We start from the raw sequence: 15,932 nt of genomic DNA on the forward strand, positions 1-15,932 counted from the left end.
ACATGACAGGCTGAAAGTCGATTAAAAATGCAGTATTTCTGCTGCTTAATTCTGTCCTGGACTGGTCTTCAAAGCATGGGGATTGAGAGCTAATAAAAATAAGGTTGTTAATCCGTCAGTGTTATCTGCTCACATGGCTCTCCTACAGATTTGCCAAGTATGACCTCAACTGATGCAGTAACTGAGGTGGAAAAGTGAAAGGCTTGTTTTTGTAACAAAACTGACCAAATGTCATGTGGCAAATGGAACTGGAGATGGCAGCAAGTTGTAAGATCAGAAAGGGATACTTTAAGCTGTAAAAAGTAGATTCCACACTGAGAAAAACTAACACATTTTTCCACAAAACTACAGAATGGTAAGAAAGGGCACACAGGACATCTCATGCAAATTTCATTTTCACATTTGTCTCTTGTATTCTTTCCTTTAGAAAGAATGATTTGGCCTCAGATCCCCTGAAAAACCTGTACACGTTTCAATTAGCACGTGTTCCAAAACCCAGGCCCTCCAGAGCAATATATGCATGGTACTTTAAATTGAGAGGGGAAGTAGGAAGAAGGAGACCTCAATATAACCACTGCCAGAACACTGGCCGAGTCTGCAGAAAGCCGCTAATGACAGCTCAGAGATGTCAATCATCTGTTTTAACTTCAATGCATTTTTAATTTCAAGACACCATCTGAGCAGTACTACTCATCAAAGAACAAGATGCAGCAGAACAGCACAGGGGGCTTGGTTCTCTTTCAACTTTACACACTTTACAAAAAATAATCCACAGTTTGTGATTGTATCTGCATCTCTCTGAGCGATTCGGGAGTGTGTGGCCACTACAGTTGTCCTCATAGATATGGAATGTCCTCACGTCACTCTCTGTGAAGAAATTCCTCTGTTGTTTCCTGCTCTGGCTAAAGAACTGCAGAGGAAAGCAATCACTGCCAGGATGCTGGGAGGCACGCTGTGAGCTTTGTAGGTAGCAGTCTGGAGTGCGTAGGTTGCCATGTGCTCTCTGCATCTCTTCCACAGCTCACATTAGGCAAGATCACTGAATTGCTTCAGTGTATTTGTGAAATGAGGTTCAGCATTAAAAAGTCAGAGAGAAAAATATTTCTTCCTTTAGGTTTTATAAATATTTTAAACCTGGAACATTTAAAAGTATAAATTACTCAACTGGTAAGTTATGAAGCACTGATGAGGAAAGGGAAGTCAACAATAACAAACCACAACACATTGTCTCCCCACTCTGATTGGAGAGGTGTTCCTCTGGAAGAGGCACAGTCTCTTCACATGCCTGCTGTATCCAGTGATGCTTGGCAAAACATTGGCATACAGGGATACTACTTATAAATCTTCGTCATCAAAGGTCTCCGTGCACCTCAGCATTACAGTCTCATAATCAAACTGAAGATCTTCTTCCTGAAACCATCCCAAAGCCAGGTAAGGTTAAAAACCACAAGAGTTGACTGTGTTCAAAGTGCCATGAGCCCTGCTTCTGCTCTGCATCAGCAACCAGCACCTCTCAGTCAACTGTTTGTGGTGCCTGATGAAGAATGTCTCAGATTCTCAACTAATCTAACATCACAGGCCTTCATCCTACCTCCATCTACATCATTTAGACCATGGTAGCAAGCACATCAAATAACAAGCTCTGAGGACATGCGAGCTTCCTTGAGCCTCTAACTTACACTATCTTCAGGCTTTGCTGCTCTTTTAGCAACAGAGGGAAATGGTTTTCTTGACCATCTTACAGAGCATAAGTGGCTTTGAGCAATCAAAGTCCAGGATGCAAAAGCATTTGCATCTGTAGACTGTGAAACAGCAAATGTACACAATCCAACAACAGTGCTTTGTACAGTTAATCTCAAATGGCATTAACACGGAACTGGCATGTAATGACCACAAGAAAATCTGTTACCTCCCCAGCTCTGCAGATGGAAAGGACAGAGGCTGCCTTTCACACATCAGTCGGGCACACACTGGTGGCCCTGCCTCTAAGTACAGTACCTGCTGCTTGCCTCCATATCATCATCTACCACGTGTGTGCACGGTGCATCAGGACACCACTTACCCTTTGGGATAATGATACCACCAGCATTGCCCCAAACTCTTGGGTAAATGTACCTGTATCAATACTGCATTGAGAGAGTGGTCTGCAGGGATTTGGTTACACACACAAAGTAAACAAGAAGGTCTCCTATTCAGGACAAGTCCAGGAGTCTTCAGTGCACAGAGTAACCCACTGTCTGGGTTAAGTTGTGTAGCCTATGCTGAGCCCTGCTGTTGCCTGAGGTAGTGTTTCAAGCTAGCTGGAATATCTCCTAGACACACTCAGCTGAACTTCCATAACTGTCTCCAAACTATTTGCTCAGAAGTACAGCTGAATTTCTGCTCTCAAAACCCAAAATTTGTCAGTCAAATTTTCTTGCCTCTTGGCAGGACTCTAGATGTGCTGTACCACAGTTATCTAAACCAAAACAGATTATCAGTACAATTTAGTCTGGGTGAATTCTGCTCACACTCCCTTTTTATTGTCTTATCGCAGACAATTCAAAGTTCCTGAATAAAAGAAGTGCTCAGCTTCCAATTTGCAGCATTTCACTACCACCTACACCACTGTATGTGAGAGCTGTAAGATGGGCTTGGGCTCGCACACAGTGATACAGCACCAAGCAGAGGGCAAAAGCAGCACTTAGCCATTCACAGCTGGAAAACATGCACCTTGCATTATGTCATTCTTTCTTTTCTAGGCATCTTCATTTCACAGTCATTTATACGAACACAGAAAGAGCCCTGGTTTTATGCAGAACAGTTATTTACAGACCAAGTGGCTGTGTAAATCAGTGCTTGGTCTCTGACAATGACCAGGAGTAGATGTTTAAACAAAAAGTGCAAGCATTTTGCATGCAGTGTGCTCTGTCTCCCTAATACATGCTCCCTCATTCTGGCACACTGTGCTGTGAGGGTGTTCTGCATATGAAATTATATCTGGATCTTTGTCCAGATTTATTAACCCTCAATGGACTCATCCCTGGGGAGTTAACTCTGGTAATCTGCAAATTCTTAATATACTGTTTGTTCATTTCATTGGGTGCTGTCTAGTTCTGCTGTTAAGAGGCAATGGATCATCATTCTGTGTACCAAATCCAAGTCATTTAGGATCCAAATTTTCTCATGTCACCCCCAGACATTTCTGCTGAAGAGTCCTACTCTAATAGCTCCTGTTTACTAGCTTTTGCTATGCTTGCTGTCATTCCCAGCACCTCCTTTAGTGCTAAGGTCTCCAGGAGATTGTAGGAACCAAGTGACGTGCAGAAATCGTTTTGCCATAGATTTAAACAGTGGTGCAACACTGGTTTCTGGTTCTTTGTGGTGTTGTTTTGGGTTTTGTTTGGTTGGTGTCTCAACCATCCCTCACCACAAATATTCCATTTTCTTTAAAGGACGATCTGTTCAAGTAACAGACCGGGTGGAAGCTAGGTGACAGCAGAACATAGAGAAACAGTGGCCATTGCAGAGGCACAATCTGAGCCAAAATAAACATCTTCTTGCTTAGTGATCTCTCCTCTTCAGTCCTATATCCATGTGCAAGTTCTCAGACACCCTCTTGGCAAGAGGACAAGAACAGGAGGGCTAACACTGCAAACACAATGATTTCTGGCTCAGCGAATCTGCACCAGTAGGCTGATGTTAAGACACAGCACAGCAGCTGCTCTCTTTTAAGAGCTGTTCTCTTTCAAGAGCATAATTACTCTACTCTCAAGGCTTGCCAAACAAAGGCTCAGGGTAGGGAAGCTGGCACCAAGATAAAGCACAGGGTAGTCCCACTGTGTTCAGAATCAAGAGGCCAAGGGTGGGTTATGGACCTGCAGAATGACATCTAAAGCAATAAGCCCCAAGGTCTTGTTTTAATGATTCTGGACGCCATGATCTGAAGCAAGGGAAAACTCTTTCTGACAGTGACAGAAATACACTGCTCCTTCTGTAAGGAACCCTTTGGAAAGCTTACCTGGCAGAAGTGTGTATTAGCAAAGAAAAGGCTTTTTAGGAAGTCAGTGATCTGCAGATAAAGTCTGTGGTCATCCTCTGGATTTTCAGAAATGCCGCTTGTAAATGAAGAACTGAAAATGGAACAAGAAATTATATTTAATTTCCTCTTCCCTCTTTTCCTCCTCCTCCTTACTTTCTCTCCTTCGCATTTTACTTACAAATTATAGAATACTTAAATTGTTTCCATGACAAATCTGACAAGAAAGACAATAGGTGAAAAAGACAGGAAGGAGTGGGGGTGTAATGAGGAAATGCTGTCTAACAAGTGCAGAAAGATATCTAAGAACTGAGAACTCCAGTATAAGGAACCACTACCACAACAGAGATCCACTAATACACTACAGCTGTGATAGCACTGTTCTAGGGAAAGGTACACATGCATCATAATGGAGAGCAAAAGTGTATTTTGTAGGGTTGTTCCAAGAAGCAACTTTGCCTTCTTTTGTAAAGTTTTTGGTCACAAAATCACACATCAGCTGTTTACTGGCAAATTTGTACTCAGGTGATCGGTAACTTTGGTACTAAGGTCAGATACTCACTCTGGACCTCACCTCTATGCTCTCCCTGGGACCTTACAAAGTTCTGCACCACACCTCTGTCCTGAACTATAAGGCACAGGGTGATAGAAAAAAAGAAGGGCACATGAAAAACGCTGACTACTGAAATATTAATCTAATATGGGGCTTAAACCAGACTGCAAAGATGATGCCAATACATTTGCAGTGTTAACAAAGTTTGCTTTTCCTTGTTTCAAAAACAAACCGCAGCTATGACCTAATAAATGGAATTTAATAGATACATGTTTTGTTAAGCTTTACAATACAAACATATTCTGATGAACAGCCAGAGCAATCTTATTTCTGTTCATGCTGTTCTGTAAGTGCAGTGTGGAATTACAGTGAAGAAGAAAAGATTCATATTAAAGAACTCTCTAAATATGGAAAAATAAGCAGCTGATTTAAAAAAAAAATAAAATTAAAACACTATTTGGAAAGAGAAAAAAAATAATCTAAGCAAGACTAAGCAGGAAGAATATGTAAGAGATGAATCAGAAAGTGATTTCGTTCTTGAAGAGAAACCTTTTCTTTCTTTAGTCTGCTGGAAAAATCAAAAGCAGTGCTAGTTTGACATGTTCTTTCTTAGATAACTGTGATCTGACCTGCAGAGAATCACAGAATCACAGAATGGCCTGGGTTGAAAAGCACCACAAATATCATCTAGTTTCAACCCCCTGCTATGTGCAGGGTCTCCAACCATCAGACCAGGCTGCCCAGAGCCACATCCAGCCTGGCCTTGAATGCCTCCAGGGATGGGGCACCCACAGCCTTCTTGGGCAACCTGTGCCAGTGTCACCACCCTCTGTGTGAAAAACTTCCTCCTCATCTCTAACCTAAACCTCCCCTGTCTCAGTTTAAAACCATTCCCCCTCATGTTTCTTTGATCTTTCTGCTCAAGCCAACCACACTTCAGCTTGATCATCTCTTACTGATGAAATTAGGGTACTTGAAGAAGATTAAGAGAGATGATGTTAAAGAAAAAAAAAAGAGATTATTTTTGTCTCATTAAGTGAGAGTATAGTTAATTGTCCAGGAAGTGCCTTATAGTCATCACAGACCTTGTAAGTGAGAGAGAGAAAAAAGGAGAACATTAGAAATCTTGTAATTTGGAAAGACAGAAAGCTATGCAGAATAGAGAAAAAAATTGGACGAGTTTATCTATTTATCCAGAATCCAGGACTCCTCCTAGACTTTCCATGAAGAATCACTTACTAGGAGTGCCTGGTTATCTCAAAGCTACTGGGCACTCCTGTAAGCTAATCTTCCTGGTACTGTTGTAAATGCCTATTCCTCATTTCATTCATCCACCTTAAAAGGTAATACTACAGTGAGCACAACTGCTGTATGCTACTATTTTATCTACTGACTAAAAGTTAGGCACAAAAGAGAATGCTCGGTACTGACTTTCTCTACAGCAAACTTGTTGGGGAGCAGTGACTGTCAGCTATTGAGTTACTCTATCTAGCAAAAGGGTAGGATGCTAAAATTTACCTTTGGCTGGACAATCCCTGTGTCTCATTTGTTTCAAGGAAACCAGCAGCAACATCAAACGCGTCTTCAAACATTACCTGTCACAGAAAACATTTTGGATGTCAGCATATCCAGCCATTTAAAGAGTTTTACCTAGGGCACAGTTTTTAATAATAAAATAATAAGAAGTACAATATTTTTTTCTTTCCATTTAACAGCTAATGTTTCCTTCTGCAGAAATCTACAGGGTTTTGCAAATAAAGGAATAAGAGGGAGAAACTTTCGTAACTCCAAACACAAGATTAGTCTGTTCCCTGTTTTTCAGCCTCCAAGAATTAGACTTACATCTCCCAGAGCATCAGTAAATACATGAATTTAACAGTGCTTTCCAGACTTGACTTTGGCCGTTGTGTTGTTTATGGCTGGAGATCTCAGCTGTACCAGCCATTCTCCACAAATCTGATTCCAGTATATGACTCGTCTTACAAAGGAGTTCGGATTCTCCATGTGACAGACCACTAATCTCATTAGTTCATGCTCTTCACACATCTTCTGTGCCAGAAAGTACTGTACATGCAACGTCCCCACGACATTTCCTAAGCAGGTCAGTGGACTGAATTGCTAATTGTCCTGTGACTCAAAAAGGAGCTTGTAAATGCAATTTACAATCTGCTAAAAGTGAACCTCTGACCTTCCCTCGCAACTAATAACATTGTACACTTCTCTGAACAGCCAGTTGCTTAAGCAATCAATGCTTCATCAGGAACAATTTATGGAGAGTTGGCTGTTATTTAATCTTTTTTTTCAGATGCTCCCATCTACGCAGTCACTGAATTCTTGGCTCTGCAGAAATGCACGGAATAGGCAGTCATCAGCCCTGTATCGCTGGAACTGGTCTCTACAAATACTTTATCTTTGCTACTAAGTGCTCTGATTACTAAAAACAAACAAACAAACAAACAAAAACAAGTAAAAATCAAAACCCAACAAATTAAAAAACAAGCAACCAGGCAAAAACACACAGGTTTTAGGAATCTGGGCATCTCTTCTGGATACAGATAATCTGAGCTGCATAGAAGACTCGCAGAAGACAGCAGTTGGACAACCCTTGTTCTTGCTCCCCACCCCACAGCAAGTTAGAGCTAATTTAACTGTTACTTAGCACAGGAATCCACAGCTCAACAGAGAAATGCCAGGATTGCTGCCACGGTGCTCCTACAGCTTGCTGTCTATCTTACCGAGAGAGAATTCAAGACATTTACTCACAGGCTGTTTGTTGTTTCCACTTTTCCATTCGAGTGGTCTTGGGAAAACTTAATTAAAACTACTGCATGTTCTCTAATTAGAAGCTGCAGAGCCAGTTAGCAACTGGAGGACTGGAGCTTTAGGGGCAGAGGATATGTGTTATTGAGCACTTACTTCCTCTGGAGTGGAGACCAAGGAGCCACTGGCTTCCTCACTGTTACCTCCACTGTCTCTCACATCACCATCAGCGCACGCAGGCTCTTGGCAAGCATCCGTAGGACCCAGGTGGAAATCTCTCTGGCTGCAGTACTGCAAGATGCTGTCTCTCCTTTCTTCAGAAAGCTCTTGCCAGAGGTGTGAAATAGCCGTGGAGACCACAGGGAGAGGTACCTCCTCAGCAGAAACAATTCCATGCTCTCTCAATAGGTCTACTGTGTGCTTATAAAAATACAGGTACCTGAAAGGACAAGGAGCATCTGAAGAGCAAGCTATCCAACTGCTGTCAGTCAGTGTGGAGGGACAAGGCATCCGATGACAGAACTGCCATAGTTCTACTGACCATTTGATTTGGTCATGGCCTAGGCCATGGTCAGTGCGGAGTTGCCATTGCAAAGTATGTGATGAATATGACCTTTGCCCTTGCACAAGATGCAGTTTCTCTTGTTGGCTTTGGAAGACCTACAGCTGCAAGGAACCTTTGCAAAGCACTGCACTGTGGGTGGTAACAGACACTGTACATTACTGGGCTGAGAAACCGAGCCCCTTGGAGTTCTGCTCCTGGAGAGGTGCTGATCCACCCTGAGCTCAGCACAACTGCTGAGGAAACTTCCCTGGGCTGGAAGGACTGCTTGGTATTTGGAAGGTAAGCTAAGGATATAACTAGCATTACCTCAGAATTGTGGAACTGTGATTGATCTTTGCAGATAAGCAACTATTGTGCAAGGCTTGTTGCTAACCAATTGAACTGACATCTCAATAGTCTTCTCTAATAAAGCAGCTATGCTGAACAGTTCTAGTTATTATCTAGAAAGACTGTGATATAATTGCTGCCATCAACAGGGGAGGAGGGAGTAGCAGTGATTCAAAACTACTTCACTGACTTCTCCCTCAGAGACCTCATACAATTACTGAACATTGCCCAAAACCACCAGAAAAGTTCAGCAACTCTGCTATGCCAAAATTTCATCTGCAAAGGGCAGGCTTCAGCCACAGCCTCAGCAGGGCGGCCTCAGAATAGGAGCTCCAGGCTGCTGCAGGCCATACTCATCACACAGGCAAACCTCACGCTGGCTTTTCATAAAATTTGGCATACCTGCCTTTGTATCCTGAGGCTCTTGCACTGCGAGTCAATTTTTATACTTCTGGCATTGCAGTGCTCTAAAAACACTTGGCTGAGGTCATACCTTGATGTACTAGGTACTATACATGCAGATAGGAAGGCAAGGGCTTGGAAACTCTGATTAGTGTGAATATAGGAACTCAGTTCCTACATCTGAGGGACTGCATTGCCAAGACTGAGTTCTGTGAGTGAACTGAGTTCTGCAGTGAAACTAGCAATTCAACATTAATGCTGCAATTTCAAGCTGAAGATGCAAACACAGGAAGAGCTTGCCTCTTCTGTTAGTACTGCGTGGCACAGTGAGCCAGGAACAATAAGTCTACTTTAGAAAGTAGCACTGAAGGTTATTTTATGTTTATTAAATGATTAGAGCTCCTCAGATGAAAGAACGTGTCCGAAGGAGTAAAAAGGAAGAGCATAAAGAGCAGTCTTTGTTTCTCAGTTTGACTGGGCTCAGAATGTCTCCTTGGAAGACGTCCCAATTAAGCACATTTCCTGGCTAACTAAACTGCTGCACGAGAAATTAACCAAAAAGTACTGCATCTTTTTACAACTGTTTGTTTTAGTAAACCAGTATTGAAAATTTTAAAATAACCCCACATGCAAACACAAACATGTTTAAACTCCCATTTCCATGCTCTGAAGTTTTTCTGCCGTTGCTGGACACAAAAATATTGTAAGGGAGGCAAGCATTGTTAGGTCAGCTATTGCACTCACCAAGAATTCTGAACATCCAGCTCTGAATGAAGGATCTGGAGTTTCTCTAACAGAATGAATCATCACTAGACTGCTTTGCTAAAGAAATTGAGTTTGAACAAACCATGAGTCAACAATTTCCTTCCCAGCTGGAAGGAGACGACCACATTTTGCACATTTGCACATTTGGAATACTGGGTAGTCTCATCACTGTAGCTCTCTGTAGAAGCTCAGTGCATTTCTGATGCTGCCCAAATAACATGATTAGACTTATCACTGAGAAGCTGTTGTTTACCAAAGACTCCCTGCTGTTTCATGCCCATTACCACTGATGGTTTTGTAACAAGAATTAGCTACAGTTCAACTGCAGGCTGCAATAAAACTGCAGGGTAAATGCCAAGAGTCCATGCAGCACTGCAAAGGCTGTGGTCCACCTCATCAGTGAAGAAGGGGAAATACAGGTGTTTATGGCCCTATTGTGCAGGCTTTGATGAAGCAGGGATTACTTCCTCCAGAAAATCCTCAGTCAGCACATTTCAAGGTCTTTCAAATGATACCTTACCACAACCACCTCCAAATCTCACAGGAGCAAAAGCAGGCACAGTAGCAGTAGGCTGGTGCCACCTGCTGGCAGAGCTGAGGTCTCGTTTTGATGAAAAACCTCAATAGTCCAGGGGAAAATTATTAAAAAACATCAGTTCAAAGCAAAAAATAATAATAATAATAAAAAAAATTGTCTGCATTTTTACTGCGTTTACACTTATGGCTGTGAAGCTCTGGAGGATACCAGCTATAGCCGTGGCTTCTCCCACACTGTGTATTTTTAAGTCTGGGATGATTACCATCTATGAGCCCTGTAGTACATGCTAGTGCCATTTGAGAGCAGGGGCAAGAATGTGATAAACGCTCAGTTTTAAGATACCAATAGCTTTGAAAAAATAGAAAATTTACCATTAAAATCCTAGATTAAAATACATGGACCACTGAGAGGAAAGCAACGGTCTCCGATTTTTAGCAGCTGTGTCAGGCACTTGGCTAATCCTAAAGAGGGTTACAGACCTGCACCTTCTGGCTGTAGCACACTCATAAGCACTTATGTTCCCTTCCTCTCTCTCTCTCTGTGTTGCAGTCATATTGAGGAGTACTTTCTGATGCCTTCCAGACTACTGCTATTCTGCAGACCACTGCAGGTTGAGTACTGCATTATTTTCCCTCGTTTCTTCCAACCCAACGCTGCTCTGATCTTACAAACAAGTACTCCAAGGTGCTAGGAGCTAAACATCCATCTCTGGAAGGGACAACAGTGTCCCAGATTCTCATACCAATACCAGGCAGGACAATCATCACTTGCAGGGGGAAATATCTGCCTACATCTACCCACCTGCAGTTCTGCAGCTCCCCTGGAACTGGAACACGTACAGCTAGCCACTGGCAGGTTTCATCTGGTGCAGCAATTCCTGTGCTCCTCAAACTCAGCCCCATCGTGAAGATAGAACTTGATAATGATACTGATACCACAAGCACACAGGAGCAAACACCTGGGTAAGCCACGCTGCTCGAATAAACTCCCATTCCATCTGGGTTAAAAACCACTTGCCAGTTGAACCACTACAGGCGTGTTGCAGCTCACTCTACAAGCCACTGGACAGCAGTAAAGCACGTCCACACAGGGACTGACACACTTGAAACAATTTTTGTTTCTCTTTCTTGAGAGTTTGAGGGGGAGCTGGGGGCTGATACCATGCTGGGATTCCATTTGTGTGCCAGACACAGCTCCAGCTTCATCACCAGCAGGGTCAAAGTTTCTGGTACAAGGCTTTTGCAAGGCTCCATTTACAGCACTGACTGGACGCAGTGTTAATGCAAACAGGTTAAAAAAAAACCTAAAGACAACTTGGGGTGCACCTACCGTTCAAATTCCACCAGATCTGGGGATGAAGTCTCTGGGTACTGGATAAATCCTGGCTTTCCGTCCTCTTCCATTGTTTGGTTTTCACATTCTTGCATCAAATACCAGACGGCAGAATCACTCTCACTCACAGCTTCTGAGGCCGACGACGCAGTGCTGAAAAGAACACACAGAAAAAAAAAAAAGCCACATGAACAACTTCTTAACTGGATTAATAATGTCTTTGTCATGGTCACTCCAGGGTCCAGGGCCATTCTTCCCAGCAAGCTTTTCCCCCATCCTTTTGCTCTGCAGGCAAATAAGAAGTCTGTGGTGAGCTGCATAGGAGGCAAAGGAAATACAAACACTGTTCATACGCTATGTGAGATTACAGGGGTCCACAAGAAACCTCTTCATCTTTTCGTCATGATGAAAGGCCTCTGCTTGGAAGTTCAGTAACAAAGACAAAGAGGCTAAGAGGCACTGGGATGGAAGAAAATGCAAAGTATTATCATCTTCCCTTGATTGGTTTAAGCCCTTACCTGTGATTGCTGAAGTGCCTCTTGACATATTCTTCCCTGACTTCCTCCAGGCTGGACGGGTTCCCATCCTCCAGGCTGAAAGACTCTGTTGTTGGCAGAAAGGCAACTGTCACACTGGTGGGGCCTTTGGCTTCCATCTCATCCTCAGTCCCAATCAAGCAGAATAATCTGACAACTGGTCCTTCAGGAGCCACAACTCTTCATTAGGCAAAAGCGATGTGAGATGCAACACCTCTGCCTCTCCTATATCACTACCACTACTGGGAGCTTCTGATTGTTGAGGAACTCAGATGTCCTCCTTTTAACATTGGTGTGAGAGAACTGATGGTGAAAACAATCAGCAAATCAAAAGTCCCAACAAGAACAAGCACTAGTCAATACAACATCTCATAATTGTCATGTAATGCATATAAAAACCCTGGACAACACACCCTGTGATTCAGCAGTGGTATGAATTTTACATATGTGCAAGTAAATATGAAGGGAAATTTACTTCAAAACTCTTTTCAGCCACCCCACTGCTTGTGAAGCCTTCAGATTTCTCTTCCAATTACTTCTCCTACCTATGGTTGCCTTTTATGGGTTACCCAAATATGTGGTTTCAGAGGACTTTTTTTGTTTTAAGCATTATGATCTGTAATTGATACAAAACACTGGAACTGCAAGCTGCACAAACAGCAATGCCTTTTCTAGCACACCATGTTCTGGATATGTGAAGGGACATAAAAATATGTCCAAAAGCTCTACCCATCTGTCCCCAATCCTTCTTGTTGTCACCAGAGAGAGTGAGCAGCACCAGAGAGCAGCAGGCATGCTGGTGAGGGCATGGAGTGCATGACCACAACCTGCCAAGCTGAAAGCAAAACTGACAAAAACAAACCACAGCATCTCTTACCTCTTCCTATGGGCCTAGATTCTTAACTAAAGGCTTCCATTTACCATACTTTTGTGAGGAAACTCTCAACAGATTCTCTCTCCTTTTCTTCCTCTAACTCAGACCAAAGCCTGCAGCTCTGAAGTTCCAGCTCTGGCTGTGCTTGATGAGGAGTGCAGGGTGTGTAACAGCTCTGATTGATACTGTGCTGGGGCTGGAAGGAGCACACCTGTTCCTCCAGCCTATGCATGCAGCCTGTGCAGGGGTAGGCGGGGACCCTGCCTGCAGCTGGGGGCAGTAGAAGTTAGTTGTGTCCTTCCTCTGCCAGGGAGGGCTGGGAATGGCTGTGGATCTGAGGGACAGTGCTTACTGGGTTGACAACACTTGTGCTACAAATGAAGCCCCATTAAAGTCTAATGCTTAATGGGAGCAGCCACGCATCTACCTGCCTCTACTTAACAAACTGTCTGAGGCAAATACTTGCATACAGTACCTTTCATCTTCAGCAAAGAACTCAAGGTTTGCTCCAGCTCCTGGATATATTTCTTAGCCTTACGCAAAACCTGATACTAAACACAAAAAGAAAACAGAACTGATTGCTCTCTGCTCTGACTGAATTCATGTTTCAACTCAGTTGCTTTCTTCATTTCTTTCTTTCATTTTGACCCTCAGTTATCTCCATGTGTCTGAGAAAACGACTGTGATGTTTCACCATCTACCTGTAGCCTTATGAAGAGGAGAAAGATCTAAGAGCAACGTTAAATACAGAAAATAAATATTCTGTAATATAAATATATTGTACAATACATGTACATAATGCCTAGTCACACAGCCATTTGCTACTTAAGTCACATCTTTTACCAGCAGCTGTTCTTGTTCGGATCATTATCTTCTTGGAGCATGTCCAGAAACACCATGCTGTAACATGTCCTCTTGGATGTCTACCAGGTTTAGGTGTAAGACTCTATAATTCACCTCTCCTGAGAACTTTGCTAGAAGCCCTTGCCATGTTCTGCTCCAGCTGCACTGATGTCAGCTGGAATAACAAGCACTGTAGATCATTCCTTCATTGCAGCATAACGAAGAACATAGGGCCAGTACCTTTCAACACACCCATCTAAAAATTGCTCCTAGATTTATAGGATCAGTGGGACCGCCCAGGCAGCTCAGACAGGAGGTCCCTCTGGCAGAGCTTTCACACCAGATACTTTAGCAAGGCACTAAGCACTAGAATTAGGAGTAAACTTATGCAGTTAGGACCTCACCTCCAAAGTCATGTCTTAGGCACATGATACTATCAAAGAGTAGTTCAAAGAATTGGTACATTAAGACAGTCCAGTAAGAGGAGACAAAACAAGTATCTGTTTAGCCTTAGTTCTGAGGTTGTGGGGACTTCAGCTTAACATTTGCATCTCCTTCAGAGTATGGCAAACTGAATTCTTACCTTGAACTTCATGGGGGATAAGGGCCTCAGCCCCAGACAGCAGCACTTTGCATGCTTAGAATCTCAAGGCACTTTACAAATATGATCCTGTAAAGCCACTATGCTCTCTGAAAAAGTGAAAGTGACCAATCTAAATGAGTTGGTGGCAGAGCTGAAAAATCCTGATGGTCATTTCCCTACCTTCAGCAGGATACTATGCAACTTTTTAGTAGTATTTTTGTTTATTTCTTTTTCTTTTTTTTAAAAAGAAATAGTTTCTTATTTTAGTAGAGGCCAGGAGGAACAAGGGTTCCTTCCCCATCTTATTCTCTCAGTCTATTGGATACAGAATGTACCTTATATGCTGAATGAATTACTGCCTTCCTTCTAACTTGATCTGTCCCTAAACTCACTCCTCTCAATTTCCTACCAAAACGCTGTGAAATCAAGGTCATTGAATCATAGGATCCCTTGATTTACATCCAAAACACAGCTAAGAAGAAACTACAAAAATTCCGTACGAAAAGCACAGGCAAGCCACATGATAAACCCATGACACAGAGACTACTAAGCAAGTTGCTCATGGTGAGCTGGCAGCTGCAAAGCAGAAGGAATCCAGGAAATCTGCCCAGACTGAAATTATGTACATGCTGGCACCCCTTGGGATCCCAACAGATAAACTGAAACGCATGTCTATGACAGAATGCCCCATCCCTAAAGGCGCCCAAGGGCAGCTTGGATGAGGCCACGGGCAGCCTAACCCGAGGGGTGGCAGCTCTGCCCACAGCAGGGAGGTGAAAACAAGCGATCTTTGAGATCCTTTCCTCAAGCCATTCTATGACAGCAACAGATAGGAGAAAGGCAGTCATCGCCCCGCACCTTGGAGGCCGGGCTGTCTGACTGGGATAGCACGGTCTCTTGCAGGCTGGTGAAGAGTCCCGCCAGCACTGCGCGGTGCTGGGCCTGTGCCAGGTGTCTGCGTACGGCGTGGGGCTCCACCTCGTGCGGCTGCGCCTGGGGAGCGGGCCGTGCTCTTGCACAGAGCTCACCGCAACCACCCGCTGCCTCCATCGGCGGCTGCAACGCAATGGGGGTCGTGCTGGGTACAGCAAAGGGAATGCACGAGCACTGCGGTGAGTTTTACAGTGGGAAGTGATGGCTTCTACCTGAGGAATGCTGTCTGTAGGCTCTGACTAAACCCTGATCTCTTGCTAACCTCAAATTGTGGCACCCCAACTCCTGCCCTGTCCCTGTCGGATAACCCATTCCCACAAGATGCTGGGGCTGATGCCGCCAGACAGCGGCCTTCTTTGCAGCACCATCTTACCCCAATTCACCACGAGGAAGTGCAGATCGTTGCCCAGTAGGGCAGCTCTGAGGACGGGACAGCTTCCCTCCCCTCACACTGCCCTGCCCTTCCCTGCAGCTCACTGAGGGGAAGTTCCCCAAAACTGGTCCAATGCCCCCCGTTACCAATTGCACGTATCACCTATGGATAAGACCAACTCCCGCTCCTGCCGTTCCTTCAGCAGCCAGGAGGGGCGAGGCGGCAGCGAAGCAGACAGCGGGATCCCACAGACGACGACGGCCGCTCCCGAACACCACGCTCCCCGCGCAACCCGCCCTGCCCCACCCATGACCGCCGAGCCACTGCCTGTCCGCGCCCAGCAACACGAGCCGCACGTGGCAGCCAGCCAATGGGGACGCAGCTTGCGCCCGGCGGTGACCAATGGGAAACAGACAAAAACGCGGGCTGCGGCTGCAGGAGGGCAAGGAAGCAGGGGAGGGGGAGTGGAACGCACGGGGGAGAGCGGTGCGCATGGGCGAGCGGCGGGGACTACAGCTCCCATCGTGCCT

The 15,932-nt window shown here is 44.3% G+C and overlaps 1 protein-coding gene across 2 annotated transcripts; it reads right to left on the minus strand.

The window, feature by feature from the left end:
* Nucleotides 1-651: 651 nt before the first annotated feature.
* On the minus strand, nt 652-15,692 carry STRA8 (stimulated by retinoic acid 8). Of its 2 annotated transcripts, none has more exons than XM_042890074.1 (7): nt 15,549-15,692; nt 11,779-11,863; nt 11,258-11,413; nt 7,488-7,770; nt 6,090-6,166; nt 4,001-4,112; nt 652-1,410 (listed from the first exon to the last, which is right to left on the minus strand). In XM_042890074.1, exons 3-7 carry the CDS (start codon nt 11,353-11,355, stop codon nt 1,336-1,338), a joined length of 645 nt encoding a protein of 214 aa, XP_042746008.1. In that variant the 5' UTR covers nt 11,356-11,413; nt 11,779-11,863; nt 15,549-15,692; the 3' UTR covers nt 652-1,335. The 2 variants fall into 2 exon arrangements, with proteins under 2 accessions (XP_042746008.1, XP_042746007.1); XM_042890073.1 differs by lacking the exon at nt 15,549-15,692 and adding an exon at nt 13,146-13,356.
* Nucleotides 15,693-15,932: the final 240 nt, after the last annotated feature.

The sequence above is a fragment of the Lagopus leucura genome, unplaced genomic scaffold (assembly GCF_019238085.1).
Source record: "Lagopus leucura isolate 7727_CA_CO unplaced genomic scaffold, USGS_WTPT01 Super-Scaffold_100159, whole genome shotgun sequence".
NCBI classification, from domain to species: domain Eukaryota; kingdom Metazoa; phylum Chordata; class Aves; order Galliformes; family Phasianidae; genus Lagopus; species Lagopus leucura.